The sequence below is a fragment of the Pyricularia oryzae genome, chromosome 3, assembly GCF_000002495.2.
Source record: "Pyricularia oryzae 70-15 chromosome 3, whole genome shotgun sequence".
Classification (NCBI taxonomy): Eukaryota; Fungi; Ascomycota; class Sordariomycetes; order Magnaporthales; family Pyriculariaceae; genus Pyricularia; species Pyricularia oryzae.
The window spans coordinates 1,547,487-1,572,424 of record NC_017849.1 but is presented as its reverse complement, the minus strand read 5'-3'; the positions used below and the strand labels follow the sequence as shown (position 1 = coordinate 1,572,424).

The window sequence follows — 24,938 nt, the reverse complement described above, 5'->3', positions numbered from 1 at the left end:
AGACTGGTCGTTAATTTTTTGGGTTGGGCTTTCCGGTGTTTTATCCCTTTGGAAGCCGTTATTTTTACCTTTTTCGACGTTGGCGTTGCTATTTTCTAACAAAAAAGGGTTTAAAAGTGGTTTTGCCAAGTTCACCGGCCATAACCCCGTCGTACGCCAACCAGATTGAATGGTTTTTGCTATAAATGCTTTTGATCTGGCTTTTCGATAGCAAAGTAGAAAGTTTCGTTTCCCAACAACCGTTGAACAGCAAAACTGGTTTACAAATCCCAGGTGACGTCGATAAGCTTCCTTTAACGGCCCAAAAACCGATAAATCCAACGGTTGAAGAACGTGTGACGAATGAGGGGGTAAATATAGGAGTTGAATATTGTTTTGCAAGCAAAGAAGCATAAATTCGTCCGTTATATGTGATCCATGGCCATCCAGAACTAATAACCGCTTTTCAGGGGTTAAAGGTTGGGTATACGGAATAAACACCTTTTTTAACCATTCGATACCTGTTTCATTATTTGTCCACCCGTTTTCGGTTGCATGAAATTGCCAGGTATCGAAAGGACTTAAATCAGCTGGAAACCATTGTTGCTGTACGTTTTTCCCCTTAAATATAACGAGGGGAGGTATAACAGCCCCCGTAGCTGATACACATTCGATTATGCTCGTCCAACCCCGCGTTCCAGGCTCTTTTCGCTGTAATGGCCGGATTTTATTACGCCCTAACACCAGGCCATTAGATCCTTTGCCTTCCATTATACCTGTTTCGTCCATATTCCAACGGTTGGCCGGTTTTATAGTATCGACAACGGGATTTTTCAAATAGGACCACCAAGATTTAATTACCTCGGTTGTAGCCCCATTAACCCGGGCATTTTCTATTCGCCGGGGTCTTTGGGTTTTCAAAATTGGATATCGGGCTATAAAACGGCTAACCCAATGTTTCCCAAGGCTTTTTCTTTCTCCGGCGGCCTGAAGAATTCGTTCCGCAAAATAGCGTAGTTCTTGATGCGTTGGCGGAAGGCCTAACGCGGCCTGCGCAAGTACCCAATCTGCCAAATAGGTTTCCTGCTCCTGTGAAAGCCTTTGACAAAATCTTTTCGCTTGTTGAATTGACTGGGCCCCCTTTAAACGATCGTGAAGGGTACTCCGAGGAATACCCCATTTTTGCGAGGTTTTGTGAACTGATTTGCCATTTCTTATGTCAGAAATGGCAGCAAGAAGCTGATTTTCAGTGTACTGTTTCATTGGAAGGTTTGGAGCAAGAATCTTCAAAAATCAAGTTCTAAAGTGAAAAATTCGTCTAGATATTTATAAAATAAAACAAAGGGTTGACGTGGCTGAGTAGATATTTTTAGGGGCCGGACTTTAGGGGGGTCGGAGATGTGGAGCTCAACGTTATATCGAATTGCGCCCATTGGGGTGGCAGGTTATCATATGGGAACCGCCAATTGTGGAACGGGTGTACAATGGGGTATTTTTCTTTAGGTGTACGATGCTATTTCAGCGAATGAGCCAGCAGCTGAACAAGGACGGCCAGAAAATGCTTGCCCGAGATAGCAACGTCCTCCAAACAGAAAAATATTCCTTACCGCGCAGTAGGCCGTCCGATGGGCGCTGGGCTTTTCCGAACACCAGATCTTGTTTTCAGACCGCTAAGTATCCCTTGTCCCAGTTTGCCACCGCGAGGATACAGCAGCAAACAAGAGCCAAGTCGTAGTCGAGAACACCATTTGTGGCGAAGAGAGCCAGTAGCGGAGGCGCATTATCAGGATAAGCTGGGTGTCGGAAATGCACTCGAAATGGGCGTTCAGTGGCGGGTTGGGGAGGTTCCAAAGGCGCTAGTACTGGAAAGGCCGCAGAAAGCCGTGTAGCTAGCTCGGTGCTGGAGGTGGGCGCGGCGGAGATCGCTCGGTACGGATAGGAGGCCGGGATCGCGACGCAGGGTCGCGCAGCAGACGCGTCGCGTATCGCCGCAGATTGAATGGCAAAGTGGCGCTACGTAGCTGTGAGCACGTCAAGTCCAATTTAGAAAGCTGTAATGCGCAACACGCTGGGTTGATTGACGTCGCGATGATCGTTAATCTAAAGAGGGTTCTCGTTTGCTAGGATGTGTTGTGCCAGAATTAGCACGTCAGCATTGCGCACCGGCTGGTTGCTGGGGAGTCAAGGCGCTAAAAGCGCCTGATGGTGGAGAGTTAAGGCGCTAAAAGCGCCTGATGGTGGGGTGGCCGGGTGGGGCGGCAATTGCAGGGAGAAGTACTTAAAGGTACTGTACAGTACCTCCGCTGAATTAATTTTAATTTCATGCGTGTGCGGGCTATGGGGGCTCCGACGTGTTGTTGGAGTGATTCTTTGTACAGTTTTCCAATACATCGATCTACCGTGTTTTTGCACCTAAACCCCATGCGTCTTATGTACCGGAAACCCTACGTAAACGAAGCCAACGTTGTTTTATTGGCTTTAAAGTGACAGGGCACATCGTCGGTACGCATGAAATTTTATTATGGTATCGGGCGAGAAAAACCCTTCCCTTGTCACCGTACGTTTATACGTGGGAAGTTGCAAATACCTGATTTTGTTTGTTTCGCAAAAGCTATTACGTAGCGGCCGCCTGTATGTGAGAAAGAGTGTTAAATGTGCCGTGTAGGAAGGATCTGTGCTAAAGCCGGAAACACTCATAAAACCCACACTACTGAGCATCTAGGCCATGGGAGGGATTTTACCGCTACCACCATATTTTACTTGTCAAGGGGTTAAAGTATATATTCAAATCAAATAAGCACTATTATATAAATAACTTAATTTTAATGCTTTTATGCGGAAATGGTTTGTTTTATTAATTGTACTCTATTAATTGCGCCCACTTTTCTCCTTTCCAAAATATATAAACCGACGTTCTCGACATTATAAAACTTGTAGTTATTTATTTGATATATCAGATTTTATAAATCGGAAGTACTCTCAATTTCACCTGCAATTCTATTCACTACCAATCCCATCGCAAACCACCCGTACCGAACCGCGAAATTTGATTAATTATGCAATTGAAATCCGCACTCTGCTTAATTGCCATTTCCGGTATTACCCTTCCGGCGTCAGCAGCAAGACTCGCAAGAAACCGCTATACTCAAAGCCGAACGGAAGTCAAGGAGGCTACTATTGGCTGCTTGGTTTTCCTATGGGAGGAAAATGCGGATAAAGTCAAGGAATATATTCAACAACAAGAGATTAACGCCCCTGGTTATGTGGCGTTTCAGCACGGCCGCAAGACTATAGAGGCTAACTTAAACCCCTATTGCGAAAAGGAGAGATTTGTTAATCATCTCGGGCCGAGCTTTGGCTTCCATGTTCGCCGCATATTTGAGTCCAAACAAGGCAAAAGCGCGGTGTCCATGTGGATGACGGAAGTCTCGGACAGTACTTGAGTTTCATTGGGCAATTCGTGGGGAAATATACCTTGACCGAAACAGCAAACGTAACAAAATGAGGTATTTTAGCTGTTGAAATCGACGGAGAGCCTTGTGATAAAAACTTTCATTGTCTCATTTCAAGACACGCCATATTCCTTTGCCCGTACCATTGTATGTTGGATTGAAAATCTCCGCCAGCTTTACTAGCGGCTGAAGCAAATCTTAGTAATTTGTTGTTTTCTTCAAAATTGCTACCTTCATTACAAACACCGACAACGTCCACTAGGTTGTCCCTTCATCGCAATATTGCTGGCATATAATTAGCACTGCAATTGCGTATTAATTAGCTATACAATCTGTAAATTAGTCGCGCGGAAGTAGGGCGTTTTGCAAAATCTCTTGCAACTTTACAACACTTACCTTATAAGCTTGTTCCAATATAGTTTACAAAGCCAGAATTATTCGAGACGCTAGGCTTCCTGGTTCACGCTCAGGGCTTTATTCCCGGGATCGTATTACAACCCTCCGAGCCCTGGTTACGTTGTAGGTGTCTACAGCAGACGCTATTATCCGCACCGAAACGCAGCTGCCAGAGCGGTTGTCATGTGGTGGTATGGAAGATCTGGGCAGTGGTAAACGACATTCGGGAGTGGATTGCTTGGTTTCTCATAAGGACGGAGGGTCACAACGTCAAAGAGAGCCTGCAACTTAGTAGTAGTAGTAGTAGTAGTAGTATTATTTAACGCCGGGCTCGGCCCGGCTCATTAGCCGGCCGTTAGCAACCTCCCGAGGGGTATCTCGGCGCGCTTTCTATTTTCTCTATTTACACAGCGGAAAACAAGGGCATAGAAGCGAATCGAGCCTGACCGGGTTCGTGCCCGGTCCTGCTTACAGGTTTGTTCACTGACGCGACCCCGTGCCTTCAGGCGCACGGAGGATTCGTCTGACGGCAGTTGACGGCTCTTCATCGAGAGGGGCCTGTGTCCAAACAGCGGAGCTGTCGGTCGTTTGTAGCCATGGAGACGAAGTTCCCAACAAGTGTGGGCTCGACGGCACAGGCGGGTGGTTGTTGTCGATAGCCAGCCGGGTTATCCTTGCCACGGGTAAGCGGGGGAGGAGGTGGAGGGAGCAGGATTCGAACCTACGTTACTCAAGTAACAGCCATGGCGCTTAACCACTGCGCCATTCCCCCAACTTAGCCCAATGGAGAACTTCCGTAAATGGTTATGAATAAATTAATTATTGTTTCCTGTTGTACTGAAAAAAGTCACTCAGCGAGGTGGTGCGAAACGCGGTCCTACACCAGCCGCTTTGACTACAGAATCATGGAGGCCATCTAACAAGGTCCTTCCTCTGGAGGTATTGATTGTCTCCGACGAACCAGAGGAGCAAGAGTAAAGCTATCGGGGTTTTCAATCTATCCTGTTCAACCAAGGTACCCTGGCGACCACCACAAGCGGTGTAAACAGGCCGTATCCCGGGGTCGTCTTAGTCAGGAGAGAGCACTTGCTTTGTGCCAACACTGATTGGCTGCTGTTGTTTGACGTGCTGAAAACAACAGCAGTAGGCGCGCACTGATAAGGACATACTTACAGGCATTGGTAACAAATTCGGGCCTGAGTCAGGGCATTGACGGCCATTTCCATGCCTTCATGCACGGCAACACGGCGATTCCGCGATCAGGATACATGGCGCACACGGTACACAAAGTTCTTTGTGAAAGGGGGACGTCAATATTAAGCCGTTGAGTAACCGGTAGTTTCAAGATAAGCCGCTTCGGATACTTGAGGGTACGACTCGCTTTCTGTACGGGTCTCATGAGACGATAATCTGATGTGAAGAATTGCCGAATTCAACGAAAATGTGTAGCATCATGTAGTGGAGTTGTATTAATGGAGGGATCAGGTCGAGAGAAACTGCCTAGGGATCCGCACCTGCTGTTGATGGTGTTCCCTGACGTTTACACCCATAACCAGGATATCGCTGAGAAGGGTCAAAGAAGCATATGTGAGTTAATTCTAATATAAAGCTGTGGCTTGACTCGGCCGGCTATCCACTGTAGTGCTCTCTGGCCAGGTCATCAATCGATCAGAGCTTGAATTTAAAATTCACTTCAATTTTGCCGGGGCTCACTGTTGGACATTAGAAATCAAGGAGCAAGTGACTCCAGCAAAATCATCTCAAGCAAAAGCAGTTTGAAGAATACATTTAGCACCGCAAATGGGTATGCATTGGATATAACTTAAATGGTTCGTGTTGCGTTAGGTGGAGGTAAGGCCCCTATAAATGGCCTTTGTCCCTATGCGCAACTAAGATGTAATCTATTCCAATCAATCAAAAGAAATAAGAAGCAAGCTCCCCATACGGTATCAAATGCTTCTTTTGCTCACGTCTTTGGTTTCATACCCGACTCTAGGCCCCAAACTTACCCAAGAGACATCTTCCAGGTTCGGCGGGAACACGAGACCCTAATACCGACAAGGCGCCAGACGTACGGCTCGTTCCTTTACCGCAGTACTGAGGATGTCTCCAATCTCAGGACTGGATATATCATATATATAAATCATGCCAGACTATTGTTTTTGAACGCGATATTGGAATCAAAATAGTTACATCCTAAACCTTTATGTCAGACAGCAAATTGGGGGCGACAAAAAGACATCCTATCCGAATTTGTGTACAGCTTAGTGTGTTAAAGAGCTATAAACAGAGGCAGAAAGCAAGGGAAAAGATGTGGGTCTGGAAGAAAAACAAGATTTCGCGTTTTGAGGAGGTACACGCAAGAGTAGGGAAGCGCGTATACGGGCACCAGGGGTGTTAACTTACCTTGGCGAACCATTAACACCATTTGACGTGTGGACTTTCATCCGGGACGAGGGGAAGACGGATTTGAGTTCATACGACACGAGTTAGTCGCCCGCCGGACCGATCGCCAACGCCGTCGAAATGAGTAATAAGCTTGTTTATTAGAAGCACCGTGAAATTGATGACGAGCAGTGAGAGAGACAACAGCAAAATACAAAAGAGGACAAAAACACAGTCTAATGTGACTGTTAGAGTAAGTGTTCGTGATTCGAGCAACGACAGGACCTGTAGAAGCCGCAAATTGTATTCCATTTCCAGCCAGCAAGCCACACTGCTATGCCTCTGTGGAGCTAATATTTCCACGTTGATTCCTTCCGTGTCGCCGTTCATAGGGTGAAGATAAAGACCAAAAACACCGACTGTCAAGCACGCATAGCGAATACCAAAACGCCACGAACCCGTCGCTTTCATCCCCATTGCCGACACGCGACCCGCTTCCTGTCCAGCCGACAACAACCCTGGCGACGACCTCCATCTTGAATCTCCCACTGACAAAACACCCTTGGTGACTCGAGACACCCGAGCATATTTAGCAGTGGCATCATTCGGAGTCGCTGTCGCTCTCCGGGGCGATATGCACCGCTGTCTTCTCATGGCGGCACCTAGCCGCTAGGCTTTTGAAAGCCGCGTTGCAGTTGCCAATTCGGCACCAATACCATATCTCACGACGTTCAAGGTTTGAGGAGCCGCCCTTGATGATATCACTGCGGGCGTCCAAGTGTAAAGTTTGGGAGGCTGCGACATCTCTAGGCTTAACGGCCTCGGCTTGGATGTCTCTTGTTTCACCACAACCGGTTGGGGCGGCCGTGGCTCCAATGGCGAAAAGGGCAACAAGCTGGAAAATTGTCTTGGTTTTCATTGTGAGGGGTATGAAAAAAGTGTGAATAGTTTGCAAAATGAGGCTCGTCGTTTTGCGTTGTTGGGGGAAAAAGAAAAAAAGATTAGTAAGTATAAAAGGTAAATGCAACTTATTTTAAGATTGGTTTAAGGAGGTTCCTCAGGGTGTACTCGTTGTGGGACCCCTTAAATAATAATAATATAACGTCTGAATGTCCTTCAAGTCACCCACTCATATCAAAATGGCGATAAGCCAGGTTTTAATATCATAGAATTTAATTTTGCGAATCCAAGCTTACTTTGTAAGTATATTTGTTAATTTGTCGACGATTAATGCGGTTTACAACTTGAACTGCGGGGTTTCCATTTGATCGGTCAAATCTAAAACAGTAATACTATCCAGTGTTTTATCAAAAGCGCTTTTCACCCGTAAATTCACTGCTTCCAGCATTTCCACCGTCGTTTATCTTGTGCGCGTTGATTTGCCGAATACTTACAAAAGCTTTGTTGGGAGCGGGATATACCCTTTTTTCTGGTAAACCGTAATGCATCGGGTTGTCCTTTATAATCTCGATTTCCCTTTTTTGTAAAAGTATATTACAGAAGTGGTAAATTGTAGCAATTGTAAGCATTTTCTGGTATTTTGAATAACCCAATTTGGGCTGATATTGTAGGTTTCACTTTCACCAAGCGATATTTGGGCACAGTTTTGTCACAAGCTTCAGGTTTGTACCCCCTTTTTGAGAGGACCCATAACAAACAACTCCCAGGTACCTATTCAATCAAGGATCTCCCGGACTCGCTTAATCCCAAGAAGGTCTCCCCCCTCCGCTACAAAAGAGCCCATGATTCGGGACACAACGGAGGCGAGAGTTTGCATTATTTCCAGCGAACTGAATAGAAGTTCGGTAGCCCTGACTAAGGAATCTTCTGCATTGGTGCCTTAAATGACCCAGGCTTTGCGCCTCGTCGGCCTTGCCGCGGTTGATCGGTCCAGGATCAGGGGCTGGGTACTATGCAAACTCGACTTGATCCACGCAGCACACAACTGGAAGCAGCATAAGAAAGGCCATGCTGCTTTGAATCCCAAAAGTAAGATTATCAATTTTCATGGGGAGGGGCAGGCATTCTGACGGGTGAGTGGGCTTCCTCAGGCTGTCTCATGCGGAATCACTGCGACTTCAGGCTGGACCAGGACAATGGTCCATGACGACCGGCTATTGGTTGCGGAACGTTGAGGTCTTCTCAGAGACGAGATGAGATTTGAATATGGAACAAACTGCAGTTATGTACTAGTTATCAGACAAAGGAGATATAGACCAATCGCATATCGTCGATATATATAAACAGAATCTCCAGCTGAAGTGAAAAAAAAGAAAGGAGAAGCCGAATCTCGTCAGATTCGACTTTTGAAGCCGCAGATCAGGTTGAGACCTGCTTTACCCCAGACTTCATCAAACTGCAAACCAGTTTTCCTTTTCAGACTGCGCGAGCAGTGCTGTTACCGCCGGTCCTCAGACCAGAGTCGTGCTGCTTGTTGGGGCTGGTCTCGTAGTAGGCGGTCCAGTCCCTGCAGGTGGGCTCCAGCTCGGCCAGGTTGACGGTGGCGGGGATCTCGTCGACGCGCTCGAGGAACTGGACGCTGAGGCCCTGGGCGACGTGCCACGCGATGTGGCAGTGGAACAGCCAGGCGCCCGGGTTGTCGGTGCGGAACGCCACGGCCAGCCAGCCGTTGCCCGGGAGCATCGTCACGTCGCGGCGCGTCGGGTTGGTCCAGGTCAGGCCGGCCGTGTCGCGCGCGGGGTCGAAGACGGTGGCCGTGGGCATGTTGGCGGAGCGGCCCAGCACGTAAAAGTCGTGGCCGTGGAGGTGCATGGGGTGCGGGGCGGGGATGGGGTTGTTGATGATCCAGACGCTCCACTAGGTTTTGTCGAGTAGGGCCTTGTCAGCTGGGTGCGACGCGGGAGATGGGGATCAGTCTGTGATGGAAGTTGGAAGGAAAAAAAAAACTCACCTCGTTGCCGCGGGGCACACGGAACAGGTTGTAGCGCTGGGGGATGTTGGTGTTTCCCTTGGCGACGTACTCGAGGGTCGGCTCGTCCCAGGTGATGTTCATGTCGACGTTGTTGACGGTCCAGTAGACGCGCTGGACGCCCTCCCAGTTCTTGGTGGTGACGGCCGTGTTGAGGGTGTTGTCGGAGCTGGCGCGGAAGACGGCCTCGGGGAAGTCCTTGCGCACGACGGGCGAGAAGTTGATAATGTCGAGGCAGGTGGTGTCGAGGGCGGGGCCCGGGTTGGTGGGCAGGGCCGTGGACGAAGCACCCTCGTACTGGAAGATGGAGGCCGGGGTCAGGGCGTTGGTGGCGCCGCCGCAGGTGACCGTGACGTTGAACCAGTAGTTGCCGACGGACTGGTTGGCCTCGATGGTCACGTCGTACCGCTGGCCGATGCCGACCAGGAGCTCGTTGGTGGTGAAGGCCTGGACGGGGACAAAGTCGGTCTGGATCACCGTGAATGGATGACCAGCGAGCCGGACCTTGAAGACGTTGTCGACCGACGGGTTGACGATGCGGAGGCGGTGGCGTCTGCCAGGCTTGAGCACCGTGCGCTGGTAGCTGCCACCTGCTGGGCGACCGGGAGGGCTGATTCCCTTGCCGTTGAAGAGGATGTTGTCGCTGGGAGGAGCTCTACCAGGCGACGGGATCAGCTCGTACTGGATGCGGTCGGCACCCTTGTAATACCCTGCACAAGCCAATAGTCAGAAACAATGTTATGTTGATGGTTCGAAACCTCAGATTAGATCCCGATCAAGACTTACAATCAGTGATGCTCAGAATACCAAGGTCCTCCTCGTAGGGTGTAGAAGCAGGGCCATCGATCAATATGTGGCCCACGACTCCGTTGGCGTACTGCCCGGAGAAGTGAGAGTGGTACCTGCCTGGGGTCAGCGTTTTGTGTCAAGGTGAAGCAGGATTTCAAACTTTAGTGGCAAAGACTCAAAGTAAGTGTACATACCAAGAAGTGCCATACTGCTGGGCACGGAATCGGTACTTGCGGGACTTGTTGGGCGCGATGGGGCATTCGGTGATACCGTTGGCGCCGTCGTTGACACAGTTGTTCAACATGCGAATTCCGTGCCAGTGGAAAGATGTTCTAGAGCCCGTCACGGTTAGTCGCGCGGCCACTTGCAGAAAGCACACAGAGCTCGAAAAGTTCGCCTTACCCGTTAATCTCAAGGTTGTTCACGACGGTAACCTCGATCCAGTCACCCCAAGAGGCGCGGATGGTGGGGCCGGGGTACCCGCCTGTGTTCATGCTCATGCGTATTAGTATAGTCCTTAATCCGGCGTGTGGTGGGTCACGTGTGACAAAGGACCCCGACATACCGTTGATGAGCATGGCCACCTCCTTTCGCTGACCATCAGGTCCCAGCCAGTTCCACTGCTCGGTGAGCGTCAAGGTATACTAAGCACAGCGAGTATTAGAGCCTATTCCATCCAAGAATGTCACCGGCGCAAAATGTTACTCAAGCCTCACCTGGCGCGTAACCCCAGTGTCGGGGATCTTGTCCTCATAGTCGGTGTTGATGTCAAATCCAGGCGACCAGCAGGCCCTGTTGGTTGGGGTGTGGCAGGATTGGCGCTTGGACAGGTCGAAAGCCGGAGAGACGCCGGGCTCACGAGGGAACAGTCCGAGGGCCTGGTCCGAGTTGGAAGCATGGGGAGCCGCGACCGCCAGGCCGACGAACATCCCCAGTCCCCTGAAGAAGCTGGTGACCTTCATGATGAGAAGACAGAAAAGAGAGTCAAGATCAAGATCCCTTGTTTGAGCGAATGTAGGTAGCCGTCTAGCCGATGAGACCGGAAAAGGGGCTGCTGACTTGAGAAGTCAAGAGGAGGCTTGGAGGCTGAGACATGAAGAGAGGCAGTGATGAGGAGGATGAAAAGACTGCTTTATATATTCCTCAGAGGTTATCGCCGCTCGGCGATGTTTGTGGACCTCTTCGGTCAGCTCAGGGGCTGTGCCACCCTGTGTCGACAAGTGAGGTCGTCGTCGACGAGGGACGCGATTGCCTTTCCCTTTTGGGAAAAATATTGGAAATATCTGCCTTTTGGGGGGATGCATAGCCTGCCCATGCTTTGGTGATCAAAAAAACAATATTTCCACATCCTGGAACGAATAAGACGACAATGATCAAGAGCTGGGACCTTGATGGAGTCTTGCGAGATGGTGTAGAGGGCTAAATTTGATGGTGGGATCACGATGCTGGACAAACACTTGACAAAGGGGAACGCCGGTGACGATGAAGCTTAGAAAGACTGGGCAAACATGTTTGACGGCGATATTAACTGCCAACCCCTTCGAACAACTAGGCTCCCACACGGAGGCGGAAGAAACTGTCCGTCAGCAAATACTCTGGCTCGAAACCAATATTGAAAAAAAATGCCCGCGAGAACCAAGATGCGAAGCGAAACTGTCGGCTCGGCTCGGCAAGAGCTCGCCTATGAAGCCGCTCGATAGTGTCATGCAGTGTTGGGTTCAGGAGCTGCGCTCCAGGGCTGTCTATTTTTGCAAAGCGGTGTGCTCCAGGCAGGGCCATTAACGATTTCTCCCCGTTCGATATCGACGAACTCCTATCGACGATGCTTGCAGGACTGTAGAAATATCTCATCCATTTCCGCGGCAGCCCGTAAGACCTAAGCAGGCAGGGTCCATAGGGACAACGCCAAGTCCAGAGCGGTCTGCGAGCCGGGGGTGGCGCTCTTTTGTGAACGCGCTAAATCTTTGTTGTACTGTTCCTGATGATCCTGACGCTCAAAGGTCCCCCGAGCCAGGGACGTGAACAGCTCCGGTCGCACGGACGCTGTGACGACAACCCAATAAGCCCGATAGACGAGTGACGAAAAGACACAAAGACGCGAGACCGAGAACAAAAGACTGCCGAAATATTTGACAACAGGTCAGAGAGGGGGTGGGGTTGGAATAAAAAAAAAGACAAAAGAACGGGGCGAATATGAGTCAAGAAACTCATGTGAACAGCTTCAAGCAGCTGGGCGGGCGCAAGGTGTGCATGTCGTTCGTCAAGATGCGACTAGGGCGGCTCATCAGCGGCGCAAAGAAAGGCAAGAAAGGACCTGCAAGCAGGGCTCCCATGGATGTAGCTGAGTACCTCCCAGGTGGCTTGATGACAGATGACGTGCAGCAGGTACCTGAAAGGTGGCTTGAGAGTTGCAACGCAACCACGAGTCGAAATACGAGGGTAGGTGCATTTTCTTCGCGCCGTGGGACAGCTCCTTTGTGTCGCCTCAGCACCTTGTTAAACTACGGGCAGCAGGAATGGACGTTGTCAGACTTGAGCCCACGTGATTAAAGGGTCAAGCTGTCGGCGGGCGCAGGCTTCAATACTACCTACGGATATCTATGAATGGTGGACGGTTGGTGGTAAGCCTCATGTAAGCCACTGCGGCAGGACCAGTCGTTGCGCTTCCATGGTTTCCGCCCACCGATGCAAGCCAATACCGGTGAGCCCTACCGAAATGAATGGCAATATTGAATAGGAACACCCGGTGTGTGCTTGGGAACCTGGTTTGTGAAGGGCCCTTGTTACGAGAAAAAGGACAAAAGACAAAACAATACCAGGCAGGTGCTAGTATTTGGAGGGGGTGAGATATATGGCGTCAAGTCAGAAGACCCCTTCTATTCGCCATCCCATGGTGGCTTATCACGACGCAAGAGCCACACTCACGTGGAAAAGGCTGCCAGGTGCCAAGGGAGCGGAAGCGCTAGTGAAAAATTCGCTACCACGAAAGTTACGAACAAGTAGGAGCTTTTGCTGCTCTGTTCCTGTGCGGGAAAACAAATTGATCCGGCTCGAACCGACAAGACAAGCGAACAAAAAGACCGATGCTTCCGATGCAACGAGCTGAGGTTCAAGATGCAAAAAGTCTGGGTCGCGTACGAGAATCATGCCACCCCAGCACGAGGGGTTTTTTCAAGATCGGGAAAGGATCTGCTCCCCCATGTTCTTGGGAGGGGATTGGCGTCGTATCTTTGTGGGACCGTCACGGGAAGGTTAAATTCCCACTCTTGGCCTTTTGATGGGCAAGGGCGATGTCACCATTCTTTTCCCACGTTGGTTTTCTCGATCGCAAAAAATAAATAAAAATAAGAACCCTGTCGATCAAGGGAGGGACGACACGACAGAATGGCGGTGTCAAGGAATTGCATCTCTGAGAAATGCTTGGTGAAGACGTCCTTTCCCAAAAGACGCAGTAAGCTGCAGATAAGATTGAGAAAAGCAAACGGGTTCAAAATTGTTTGGGTGAGTGTGTGCGCGTGTGCATGTGCGTGCTGAGTTTGCGCCTGTGTGGGTGCACCATTGAATATTCCAGCTGCCAGCGATGCCCAATAGTCCCGACCGTACTTGGGTGTAGAGGGGGAAAGGGTTTGTTTTCGGCCGCTCAAATCGCCGAAAAGGACCTTCAAAAATCATTCTTTTTTGACTGGTCTAGGCAGCCAAGCTGGTGGTCAGCACACACCAACATCCCGTGTTTTCAAACGGCCAATGCGGAGCCCGGGACGGCCGGGGACGATGGTAAACGGGGGAATGGGGGTGCGCGGCCATGGCGGCCATGGCGGCTGAAGCGCGGATCTGGTGGTGAATGATGAAAGGCCAAAGTGGACAAATTCAAGCTTACCTACTCGGTCACCAAGAAACCTTGTACGTTTGCTTCTTTGGCTGCTGTTTTCCTTTTTTCCCCCATTCCTGTTTCGTATTTTCTTCTGTCATTTCGATTGCTTCTTTCTTTTACGTGATGGTTTAGCTCTGATGTGAGCGGTGTGCCGCAGACCTTCTCTGAGCCAATCTCGTCTGACTGGAAGGACTCTAACAATCCTTGTTTGTTTGGCTTCCACATGCAGATTAACGCTTACTTTGTGCAGGCAGCCAAGTACCTGGTCATCACCATCCCACGCCCGCCGGAAGATTTGTAAAGGCCAAGATTACGAACAAATGGCTGGTTGGACGTCAAAACGAAAATCGGATGACAGCTAGGTGTGTCGAGAAGCCCAGTTGTTGCAAAACATGCATAATCCTGTAAGATGCTTCTCGTCTGTAAATGTGGGTTGTATGTGTATGTCGTGTAATTACTTGCCAAACGCAAACAAACCAGAATTTCTTTCTTAAAAATTCGGTTGGCATACTGACACAGTCCAGCTGCATGGCAATCTTCGAATCCATAAGCTGCACCCAACGCGTGTTGACGTAATAACGCTGCGTTCAGCGTGGGGCCATCGCACCGATCGAACAAATAACTGGAATGGAAGGAAAAAACGCCCAACGGCTACGGTACCTCTAGACTGAAATGGGTAAAAATCTTTCATTCCAAGACTTCTTAGCGGGCATCAGCCGCATCGCCAGCTCTCTCGTGAACCCAGTCATATTTCACAGCAGACGCTAAAGCGCCACGAATACGCCTGCATCCAACGTAGTCAGGGGAATGCCAAGGATCAAAACGACCCGAAATTCCCGGTCTCCCCAGCTGTTTTTTTTTTTGGAGGAGGGGGTTGCGGTTGGTCGATTAGCGCGGCACAGCATATTTCTATTTTAAAACCTCCACCCCAAAAATCCTTCCCTACCCTTTCGCCCTGCTACGACCTTCGCCCACCCTGTCAAGCCTGTCACCCCCATGCCCTCCCCCCCAAAACCCTGCCGTCAATACTACTGTAGGGAGACGAGGGCGGCATCGAGCCTAACCAATCAGAGACACCATCCATGCTGGTGCTTGCTTCTCGGATTGATCGTATCGAATAGGGATGTTGCTCAACTTACGTGGGTGATTTATTGCCCCTCCTTGCCCAGTCTGCAGCTGGACATCCCGTCGCGAGAAGCTCCCGATCGGGTCCAATACTTGGGACGGTTCAACGATGCGAGGGCAAGGGTATTCACTCACACCTTTAACGTACGCTCTAGGCACGTTTCTGATATAACCATATACGTTCATCATATTTATATCTGCCATTTCGGCATCCTTCAGCTCTGGGGCAAGAAGCATAATCAGGGCGATATTCATTTGCCCACCCAGACAAGGACTACTTCTAGATTTATTCTAAATGCAGCCCAAGAACATCAGCGAAAGGCGAAATCCGATGGACAATTTGTTGAGAATATCCCACTGCTTGTCTGCCTACACAAGATCCCACAACCTCGTCTTGCCTCCCCCGATGGGACCACTCGGCTCGTTCCCGGTGAAGCTATCTTGCATTTAGCCTGTGGAAAAAAAGGCGACAGCCGCTACACCATCCCCACTTGCCGCCAGGTTCCGTCAAATTAACGACATGCACCTGGGTTTTGCAGCTCAGGCTCGGTTCCGATGCCTAGATCAAGGTTAGAGAAAAGATAGGAAAGAAATGAGGTGCATGATGTGAACATGAAAGCTTTTTTTTTGTCAAGGTTGATTTTTGTAAGTCTTCAAGATAACAAGCAGATCATCTCGTATGGACTCCCTGCAGTTCGTGTACAGGTTCTGATGAGATTGTGCTGTCCAATCACTTTTTTGTCTTCGTATAATTTCGGCCCGCTAGCGCAGTACCATATGGCAGGGGTTGTTTTCACGAAGACAAGCATCTTTTATGCCAAGCAATAGAGATGCCAAGTCTGCAGTTCGAGATTGACGCAATAGACACGTTGTTCCATCGTAGAAAGAACACAGGATCATATCCATCAAGCACTCAAACTTCCACTATCGGACAATACAACTTGTCCCAGTCAAACAACTTGAATGGCAGTCCGAACAAGTCGGTCATCACGGAGCTACATGGCGAGATTAGTACTAGCTCTAGCGAGAGCGCCCAGGCTGGGAGCAACAGCAAATACAAAACTTGCCCGTTTGATCATGATGTTGGGGTTATCAGTGCTGTGAATATTCGTGACAAAACATAGCCGGGTAGCAACAGACAACTACGCATGCAGGGAGTTGACTAACAGTATCAATGCATTGGATATCTCAGGAGAAAACCCTTGTCCGTACACAAACACGCTAGTAGATAGACCCAGTCCTATTTTTATATACAAAGATCGGAACCTTGTCACGATCCTGCATGTTCGGGATGTCGGGCCGCACTCGAGCGTCGTCGTACGAATCCATGCAGCCCGGAAATTATCTTTCAACTTGACGACTTGATACGGTTTCTTGCATTCGTCTTCCAGAATGGCTCTTCATCGTAATACTACTATCACTTCTCTTCCAACAGTAATCATAACTGTGGGTGTGTCACCCAACACCGGGATAGCTGTGGCCATTACCCATGCATAGGCCGGCGGGAAGAGGAGCCGCATGTTTGACCGACCGGAGTTTGTCTCAAATACTTAACGCAGAAGTACCAACATCTTTCAACTGTGCTTTGGGTTGTATTCAATACAGACGTCTTTTCGCAAGAGCCAGTGCGTAACATCACTCTAGAGAATACCTATCCCCCAGTCATCACATCGTCATTACAGGGAAGCATGTAGTGCTTTGAAAACCTCGGAACGCCCTGGTGACGCGAACCTCTTTTCGGCAGTTTTCCAGTTGATAACCTTCCAAATGTTTTCGACATAGGCGGCCTTGCCGTTCAGGTACTGTTACACAGATAAGACGTTAGCACATCATTTCCACTCTTGTGCGTCACATGTGATCAAAAACCACGTCGAAATGCTGCGGCCGTACCTGAAGATAGTAAGCATGCTCCCACATGTCAACGCCAAATACGGGGATCCCGCTCGGCACGGAATCCTGATCCTTGGTGGTGACGACGACCAGCGCGCCAGCCGCCGACTTCTCCTTGACCAGCCAGCCCCAGCCGCTGCCCTTGATGCCCAGCAGCTCGGCCGAGAACTCCGCCTTGAATTGGTCGAGGCTGCCCCACTGCTTCTCGATCTGCGTAACCAGCGAGGGCGCCGACGTGGCGGCGTCGGCGTCTGGGCTCGACGCCGGCGTCAGGTTCTCCCAGAAGAGCGTGTGGTTGATGTGGCCGCCGGCGTTGAAGTTGATGGCCGCGAGGGTGGCGACGCGGTCCGCCAGCTGGCCCGACGCGTACGTCTCGAGCGCCTTGTTGAGGTTGGCCACGTAGGCCGCGTGGTGCTTGCTGTGGTGCAGCTCCATGATCTGCTTGGAGATGTGCGGCTCCAGGGCGTCGTAGGCGAATGGGAGCTCGGGGAGCTTGTAGGTGGTTGAGCTTGCCATTGTGTGTTTTGGTTTATGACGAGTTTGACGCTATGCTTGCTTTGGCTTGGTTGTTCTGGTATTTGCTCCGTGTCTTTTCTTTTGGTATGTACAGCGAGGGGGAACGATTGGTATGAATGAGGGGTAAAAGCAGACGAAGCCTAGGAGCAGAGGGGAACAGTTCCTCATATGAGAGATGACAACTGTCGTTGAGTACCTGGATGAGCACGTTTCTCCATGTTTGGGTTGCAGTGGGGGCTATGTGGAGATCCTTTGACGTTGACGTGAACACCTTGATGGCCCCGGAGTGATCAAAGGTTGAAATGTCCGCGTTTTTCGACAGCGAATCGCCATGCGCCAAGAAAAACCTGCGACAAATTTGACGGGGAATGTCCTCGTGGCTTCGACTTATTTTTGAATTGCCGCTCGTAGTAGAATTTCACGCCGCACTGGCTGCACAGCAAAACAAGCTTCGGACGAGTGATCAATGTTGCTCAAACGTGCTCAAATAAGCTTGCCAGTTGTGGACGCGGTGGAGAGGTGTGATTGGTCGCTTCAATGCAGGCACATCCTGGTCTTGTCTCAAATGCTCAGTTGAGCAAGTTGTGAGAGGGAAAAGAAGCCTTGCTATTTTTGATAAATCGCTTCAATATAAATTGACCCGTCTTCTTTTTTGTTTGTTGGTGATTTGCTCGTCTGTACCCATTGCCGACACGAACTTTCTTCATTGCCAATCTGTTTGAGCCTGAACCTGCTGCGTTGGTCAGCTTTGTCCACAAAGATAACGATTACACACACCCTGCACTTGGTTGGCTACGATTGAATCTGCTTCACCCAAACTTCGCAATGTGCGGCCACGACACTTCGGGAAAGCCTCGCGGCGGCGCCATCGCAGTACTCAACTCGTCAATGACCAGCCCGCAAACTTGCGGCTGGTGCGCCGAGCTTACCTTTCACACCCCCGGCCGGCCGGGAAGCCCGCTTGCGACACATGCCAGACTTACCTCTGTTGGGGGTGAAGATCTCACAGACTTTACAAAGACTTCTGTCCTTATCCAGTCAGTGACTGTCTCGTCTCTTGTGTACTGAGGCTGTAATCGAAACTAACATGGAGGACTTCCACAACAGTGAATCCGGAGACTTTACCAGATGTGCAGAGGACTGCGGATTGTTCCGCTCCTTCGACTTTCAGAGCGCCGTTCTAGTCGACGGCGGTCTCGCACTAGAAATGGAGCTCCCTCATCCCATGGAGATTCAGGTCGGCGACAATGGAATAATAGGGAGGAGAGTGAGCATGCGTAGGACGTCTGGAGACGCATCCATGTCCAGCCGGGAATTACCTACAGCCGAGGGCATTGTGGGCTTCAATTTTCTCGCCAAGGCGTGATTGACTTGTCGTGGGTGACTGGGGGGCGGGCCCGAATCCATCAAACTAATGACTGTACAAATGGCTGTTTTCTGTTCAAATAGGACAATTAATGCGACAATGATAACAAGACGCTATGGAGTCCATGGAAAATCCGGGTGCAAAATCAACGCCAAGAAAGCCGCCAGCATCATGGTTGTCGAGGTGTCAAAGTTCAACCCGTTCCCTATGCGATACACGGGGCGATCCCAAGACTGGAAGCTCCACGTCGATATCAAACTGGCCAAGTTTCCAAACAGCAGTACGATGAAGACGGAGCTCGCTATGAGGAACGTCGCGACGTACTATGGGACAGGCTGCACCGTCGCGATAAACATGACGTAGCCGATCATAATGGGCGGCGCGCTGACAATTACAAAGATTTCCCGCGTCTGCCCCTTCCAGCTGGCGTAGTACACGGCCAGGATGCAGACGAAGCCGAGTGTGTACGGCGGTACCGTCAGTAGCTGCTGCTGGATCACGCTGGCCTGAGGAAGAAATCAGCCTGGCCAGACTCTTGCAGAGGATGCTGATCGGGATCTCTAGCAGGATATAGAGGATGAAGAAGATGCTGTTGACCGAATTGAAGTCGTTGCCCTCGAGGCCGAGGCCCGACTCGAAGCTGGCGAGCCTGGCGTTACCAATGTTCGAGCGATCGATAACGTTGGGCTCCACATCTCCGACCCCCCTAAAGTCCGGCCCCCTTGAAAAATGTAACGACGAAATACCCCTTTTATAAACCGATTTAAATGTAAACCTATCAACGCACAATAATACAATCATTGTCAGGCTCTCCCGGTTCGCTAACCTCTTCTCCATCGTTCAAAGCTTCTAAACAGTCCCTATTATTTTCCTGTGCTTCATAAACGTTTTTTTTGCTGACCAAAAGCTCGTTGGGATCCGGAATCACCCTTTTCCTTTTGACCGGCCGTACCGCCTCCAATTTTGCTTTTAACAAACTGATTTTTTGCTGAGCTTCAGCCAATAAGATATCCTTGGCTTCGAAGCTTTTTTGGACTTTTGCAAACAAAAGCCGTGAAGTGGCGTTACTTTTTTCGGACCGGGAAATTTCCTGTAGTTGAAGTCGAATATCTCGGGTCGTTTTAGGGGTTTTCCAAATAAGTAAAGACTGGTCGTTAATTTTTTGGGTTGGATTTTCCGGTGTTTTATCCCTTTGGAAGCCGTTATTTTTACCTTTTTCGACGTTGGCGTTGCTATTTTCTAATAAAAAAGGGTTTAAAAGTGGTTTTGCCAAGTTCACCGGCCATAACCCCGTCGTACGCCAACCAGATTGAATGGTTTTTGCTATAAATGCTTTTGATCTGGCTTTTCGATAGCAAAGTAGAAAGTTTCGTTTCCCAACAACCGTTGAACAGCAAAACTGGTTTACAAATCCCAGGTGACGTCGATAAGCTTCCTTTAACGGCCCAAAAACCGATAAATCCAACGGTTGAAGAACGTGTGACGAATGAGGGGGTAAATATAGGAGTTGAATATTGTTTTGCAAGCAAAGAAGCATAAATTCGTCCGTTATATGTGATCCATGGCCATCCAGAACTAATAACCGCTTTTCAGGGGTTAAAGGTTGGGTATACGGAATAAACACCTTTTTTAACCATTCGATACCTGTTTCATTATTTGTCCACCCGTTTTCGGTTGCATGAAATTGCCAGGTATCGAAAGGACTTAAATCAGCTGGAAACCATTGTTGCTGTACGTTTTTCCCCTTAAATATAACGAGGGGAGGTATAACAGCCCCCGTAGCTGATACACATTCGATTATGCTCGTCCAACCCCGCGTTCCAGGCTCTTTTCACTGTAATGGCCGGATTTTATTACGCCCTAACACCAGGCCATTAGATCCTTTGCCTTCCATTATACCTGTTTCGTCCATATTCCAACGGTTGGCCGGTTTTATAGTATCGACAACGGGATTTTTCAAATAGGACCACCAAGATTTAATTACCTCGGTTGTAGCCCCATTAACCCGGGCATTTTCTATTCGCCGGGGTCTTTGGGTTTTCAAAATTGGATATCGGGCTATAAAACGGCTAACCCAATGTTTCCCAAGGCTTTTTCTTTCTCCGGCGGCCTGAAGAATTCGTTCCGCAAAATAGCGTAGTTCTTGATGCGTTGGCGGAAGGCCTAACGCGGCCTGCGCAAGTACCCAATCTGCCAAATAGGTTTCCTGCTCCTGTGAAAGCCTTTGACAAAATCTTTTCGCTTGTTGAATTGACTGGGCCCCCTTTAAACGATCGTGAAGGGTACTCCGAGGAATACCCCATTTTTGCGAGGTTTTGTGAACTGATTTGCCATTTCTTATGTCAGAAATGGCAGCAAGAAGCTGATTTTCAGTGTACTGTTTCATTGGAAGGTTTGGAGCAAGAATCTTCAAAAATCAAGTTCTAAAGTGAAAAATTCGTCTAGATATTTATAAAATAAAACAAAGGGTTGACGTGGCTGAGTAGATATTTTTAGGGGCCGGACTTTAGGGGGGTCGGAGATGTGGAGCTCAACGTTAAAGCAAACCAGAAACATGAGGACCGCCAGAGGGACGATGGCCAGGTCGATTTTCTGACGGAGTTCGTCCCCCTCATCTGCCGAATTAGTTGGGGGGTGGAGGCGATCGGGGTGCCGACCATTCATTCTGTGCCACTGCATGGAGCCCGGACTCTTTGGATTGAAGTCGTGCTATGGCGGACATTCTGACGTTTGAACCACATGTTTTTTGCATCAGATATTGTTCCGAATCCGGGTGCGTTATCAATATTTTGAGCATGCTTGTCGTGGCCACCCACCTTTATATTAGCCGCACGTTGATTGTGTATGATGACGACAACACAGATATATGATCAACGGTGACATGCTGCATCCTGCATGTATCTAAGGGTGGTAGATGCGACGCTACGCTGACTGACACCAATGCTGTGTTACGTTGCTTTGAAGAAGGATTGCAGCTACCTGCCATTCCAAATGAGATTCTAATAGTTCGAGAACAGATCTAGAACACACCAGGAAAGGGGGCGTAAGCATGTCTGTAACCAATATACTTCTCTTGGCCGGCTTCATTCAACTGTTACCAACTGTCTTGAATCCATTTGCTATGATTGGTGGACTTTTTATATTCGGCTTTTGCTGAACTGCACTCGTGGTTGCAATTTGCAAGGTCTCATGCAGGAGCTCTCATACCTGTAAAATAGCCAATTCCTGAAGCATAAAAAAAGAACAAGAAGAAAAAAAAAGAATGATGGTTAAAATTATTTACGGCACATGACCGGCAATCAGTGGCTGTTTCGGTAGCACAGGGTTGCATCGAAAGGCTGCCCTTGGATATATTTGCTCCAACTATAGTAGTAGTAGTAGTAGTAGTATTAGTTAACGCCGGGCTCGGCCCGGCTTGTTAGCCGGCCGTTAGCAACCTCCCGAGGGGTATCTCGGCGCGCGTTCTATCTTCTTTATTTACACAGGGGGAAAACAAGGAGGGCAGAGGCGGATCGTGCCTGACCGGGTTCGGGCCCGGTCCTGCTTAGGGGGTTAGTTCACTGACGCGACCCCGTGCCTAAGGTGCACGGAGGGTTCGTCTGACGGCTTGTGCCGTGAAGTGTGGGTGAAAAGGCAGTAAGTCTATTCCTCGTCAGAGTTCGAGTCGTTTACGATCGGTGTCCCTAGGCGTAAAGTGCGTTCGTGGCGCGCGGGGCGCTGGCGGGCCGCTCTGGGGCGGGCGCTGAAGTAGTTGGTGGCTATCGAAAACGCCTCAAAGCTTTTCGGTTGCCCGAAGCTTGTCTGGAAGAATTTCCAGCGTTGGGCGCGATTTGGCGGCCCGGCCGGCCGGTCGTTATTAGGCCACGGCCAGTTTCTCCACACCGCCCGCGAATAGCGGCAGTGCACCGGGTGCTCAGGGGAGGTCCGCTTCCAGCACCAGGCACACGAGGTGTTTGCATCCTGGTGGTTGAAACGGTCATGGTAGGCCTTGAAATCGCCGTGGCCGGTCCTCATGGCCAAATAATGGCCCAGTAGGGGTCTTGGCAAACGCAGTTCCTCGGGCTCCTTTCTCGGTGTGTATTGGAATTTCCATTCCCTATATGCGGGGGACCGTTCACAGAGTTCTTTACGCCACCAGTCCTTCTCTATATTCGAAAGAATGGCTCTGAGGACCGTGCCGGCACCGCTATACGTGGTTTGCTGAGCCCTCGGGTCTGGGTCCGGCGGTCCGGCGGAGCCGGCCTTGGCCAGCTCGTCAGCCCGGTCGTTTCCCGGGATTCCCTGGTGCCCAGGGCACCAACGGACCCGAACCTCGGTACCTTGTTTTCGGAGTAGATCGACAAGGTTATGGAACTCCAGAAAGGCCCATTGGGACGAACGCGGCGCGTCGCCTCTAAGACCCCAAATAACCGAGGTGCTGTCCACACAAATCCAAATCCGGGCGCCTGGCTGGGCCTTGGCTGCCGCCTGTAGCCCTTTTAGGGCGCCAATCGCCTCGGCGTCGAAAACGTGGCTTTCCGGCGTAATAGATGCGGAGCCTGCGGCAAATTCCAGGCCCGCCCTAAAAGCGGCCCATCCGTACCCTATTTGGACGCAGTTGTTTTCGTGTTTTTCCGAACCATCCGTATATACCACGATATCGTCAGGTGATACCATGTCCAGCCATTCGATAAAGCGGCGGGCCGCTTCCTCTTTCGGGACTCCTCCGGTGGGGTCAGTGCGAGAATCCGGGGCATTGCGAGGTGCGCGCAACTCTAGTCTCCGGATCCGCGGGAGAAGTTGTGCAGCCGTTTGCAGGGTCGTGGCCGAATGGCCCGAGTTGCGGGCACGAGGTGTTTCACGCAGGCGGCTGACAAGGGGGTGCCCCTTGTCCGCGAGCCTTAGTCGGGCGCCGTATTTCAGGCGGGTGTAGGCCAGCGCGACGCGGGCCGAGGGTAGTCCTGCGTCCCTGAGAACAGTGGACGAGGGGGTGGTTTTATACGCCGGGAGGATTGCCCGTGCCGCTAAAACCAGCGGTTTGTTCAATGCTTTGAGGAGTCCTCTTTGCTTGTGCGCTGGGTTGTACCATGCCTCGGCTGCGTAGGTGGCCGAGGAACCCACGCATGCCACCGCTGCCTTGCGAAGTGCAGCCGCAGGCGGTCCGTATCTTACTGCCCCAAAGCTCTTGAGGTGGGCAGCGACCGCCATTGCTTTGGCAGCCCTTTCGGCCACGTGGCGGCGCCCGTCTAGCCGTCGGCTGAACCAAAAACCAAGCCAACGCATGCCCGGGTAGCGCTCGGCCCCGGAGGCGCTTTGTCCGCGTCGACCGCCCGGTAGTTGGACCGGGGTAACCGTTCTACCATTAATCCGGATTTCCGGGTTGCGACCGTGCCTTTTCTTAGTGATATGGATCACCTCTGTCTTTTCCGCTGCAAAATGGATCTTCTCTTCCGCCGCAATTTCGTGCATATCCCGGAGTTTATCTTCCAGCCAACGTACGTTTTCCTCCAACGAGGGTGACGATTTCCATATAAGCACGTCGTCTGCGTATGCCAACCGCCACTTCGTACCGTTTTTGACGAGATACGCCAAATATAGCATATATAGGATCGGGGAAAGGGGAGACCCTTGCGGGGTGCCGCACCCAAGCCGCCTAAAGCCCGTGGTCGTACCCTCCAGCCGGACTCGGGCCTGGCGGTCGTTTAAAAAGTTAATCACGAACCTGAGGAGCATTTTACTAAACCCAAGGCTCCGCATTTTCCGTATTAATCGCCCATGGAGGAGGGCGTCGAAGGCGCCTTGGACGTCGCATGCGACAAGGGTAACTTCCTCCCCGCGAGCTAAAGCCTGCTCGATATCGTGGGCGAGGGCACAAACCAGATCCGTCGCCGATCGTTTGGGTAGGGCACCGCCGTGGGTGCAGCTAAGGAGCCCGTTGTCGTGTATGGCCCAAGCTATCCGGCGTGCAACGAGCCTCTCGAGGCCTTTTCCGATGCAGGAGAGGAGGGCTATAGGCCGCCAGGATCGAACGCTGCTCCGGTCTTTCTTCCCCGTTTTCGGTAGCATCGCGACTTCGGCCTTCTTCCAAGGCGCTGGGAAATGTCCGAGTTCCAGGCAACGTTGGTAGAGCCTGCGCACCGGCTCGGCCAACGAAGCCCATCCGGCTTTTAATAGCCGGACGGTTATTCCGTCGATGCCCGGGGACGTGCTCGTAACCCCAATGCAGGAGCGCTCCGCCTCTTCCGCACTAACCTGGGTGTC

The 24,938-nt window shown here is 50.6% G+C and overlaps 8 protein-coding genes and 1 pseudogene across 9 annotated transcripts; 4 read left to right on the top strand and 5 right to left on the bottom strand.

Annotated features, from left to right (window-relative positions):
• Nucleotides 1–3,035: 3,035 nt before the first annotated feature.
• MGG_16693 (uncharacterized protein) lies at nt 3,036–3,422 on the top strand (the record flags this gene model as incomplete). The annotated part of the gene is made up of 1 exon (XM_003711595.1): nt 3,036–3,422. The coding sequence occupies one exon, from the start codon at nt 3,036–3,038 to the stop codon at nt 3,420–3,422; it is 387 nt and encodes a 128-aa protein (XP_003711643.1).
• An 885-nt stretch (nt 3,423–4,307) lies between these two features.
• MGG_16692 (uncharacterized protein) lies at nt 4,308–5,047 on the bottom strand (the record flags this gene model as incomplete). The annotated part of the gene is made up of 2 exons (XM_003711594.1): nt 4,308–4,548; nt 5,001–5,047. The coding sequence occupies 2 exons, from the start codon at nt 5,045–5,047 to the stop codon at nt 4,308–4,310; spliced, it is 288 nt and encodes a 95-aa protein (XP_003711642.1).
• MGG_20129 lies at nt 4,528–4,599 on the bottom strand (annotated as a pseudogene). Its single transcript has one exon. The product of its transcript is annotated as a tRNA-OTHER (tRNA).
• A 1,766-nt stretch (nt 5,048–6,813) lies between the features above and the next one.
• On the bottom strand, nt 6,814–7,131 carry MGG_07699 (uncharacterized protein; the record flags this gene model as incomplete). Its single annotated transcript, XM_003711593.1, has 1 exon — nt 6,814–7,131. One exon carries the CDS (start codon nt 7,129–7,131, stop codon nt 6,814–6,816), a length of 318 nt encoding a protein of 105 aa, XP_003711641.1.
• Nucleotides 7,132–8,357: 1,226 nt separating this feature from the next.
• On the bottom strand, nt 8,358–11,207 carry MGG_13464 (laccase). Its single transcript, XM_003711592.1, has 7 exons — nt 10,647–11,207; nt 10,496–10,574; nt 10,333–10,414; nt 10,125–10,262; nt 9,928–10,043; nt 9,124–9,851; nt 8,358–9,029 (listed from the first exon to the last, which is right to left on the bottom strand). Exons 1-7 carry the CDS (start codon nt 10,890–10,892, stop codon nt 8,589–8,591), a joined length of 1,830 nt encoding a protein of 609 aa, XP_003711640.1. The 5' UTR covers nt 10,893–11,207; the 3' UTR covers nt 8,358–8,588.
• Nucleotides 11,208–13,732: 2,525 nt separating this feature from the next.
• On the top strand, nt 13,733–14,102 carry MGG_16691 (uncharacterized protein; the record flags this gene model as incomplete). Its single annotated transcript, XM_003711591.1, has 2 exons — nt 13,733–13,767; nt 13,934–14,102. The coding sequence occupies 2 exons, from the start codon at nt 13,733–13,735 to the stop codon at nt 14,100–14,102; spliced, it is 204 nt and encodes a 67-aa protein (XP_003711639.1).
• A 679-nt stretch (nt 14,103–14,781) lies between these two features.
• On the top strand, nt 14,782–15,558 carry MGG_16690 (uncharacterized protein). Its single transcript, XM_003711590.1, has 2 exons — nt 14,782–14,940; nt 15,082–15,558. Exons 1-2 carry the CDS (start codon nt 14,798–14,800, stop codon nt 15,440–15,442), a joined length of 504 nt encoding a protein of 167 aa, XP_003711638.1. The 5' UTR covers nt 14,782–14,797; the 3' UTR covers nt 15,443–15,558.
• Nucleotides 15,559–16,602: 1,044 nt separating this feature from the next.
• MGG_07697 (superoxide dismutase) lies at nt 16,603–17,332 on the bottom strand (the record flags this gene model as incomplete). The annotated part of the gene is made up of 2 exons (XM_003711589.1): nt 16,603–16,728; nt 16,817–17,332. 2 exons carry the CDS (start codon nt 17,330–17,332, stop codon nt 16,603–16,605), a joined length of 642 nt encoding a protein of 213 aa, XP_003711637.1.
• An 825-nt stretch (nt 17,333–18,157) lies between these two features.
• Nucleotides 18,158–18,698, top strand: MGG_13463 (uncharacterized protein; the record flags this gene model as incomplete). The annotated part of the gene is made up of 2 exons (XM_003711588.1): nt 18,158–18,369; nt 18,440–18,698. The coding sequence occupies 2 exons, from the start codon at nt 18,158–18,160 to the stop codon at nt 18,696–18,698; spliced, it is 471 nt and encodes a 156-aa protein (XP_003711636.1).
• Nucleotides 18,699–24,938: the final 6,240 nt, after the last annotated feature.

What these genes read in the sequence shown, in the direction of transcription:
- MGG_13464 (XM_003711592.1), bottom strand. Translation starts at nt 10,892, where the DNA reads ATGAAGGTCACCAGCTTCTTCAGGGGACTGGGGATGTTCGTCGGCCTG. An exon ending in ACACTGGGGTTACGCGCCAG is followed by an intron (nt 10,575 to 10,646) that starts GTGAGGCTTGAG and finishes CGCTGTGCTTAG; the next exon opens with TATACCTTGACGCTCACCGA. An exon ending in CAGCAGTATGGCACTTCTTG is followed by an intron (nt 10,044 to 10,124) that starts GTATGTACACTT and finishes GACCCCAGGCAG; the next exon opens with GTACCACTCTCACTTCTCCG.
- MGG_16690 (XM_003711590.1), top strand. Translation starts at nt 14,798, where the DNA reads ATGCCCTCCCCCCCAAAACCCTGCCGTCAATACTACTGTAGGGAGACG. An exon ending in AGGGATGTTGCTCAACTTAC is followed by an intron (nt 14,941 to 15,081) that starts GTGGGTGATTTA and finishes CGTACGCTCTAG; the next exon opens with GCACGTTTCTGATATAACCA.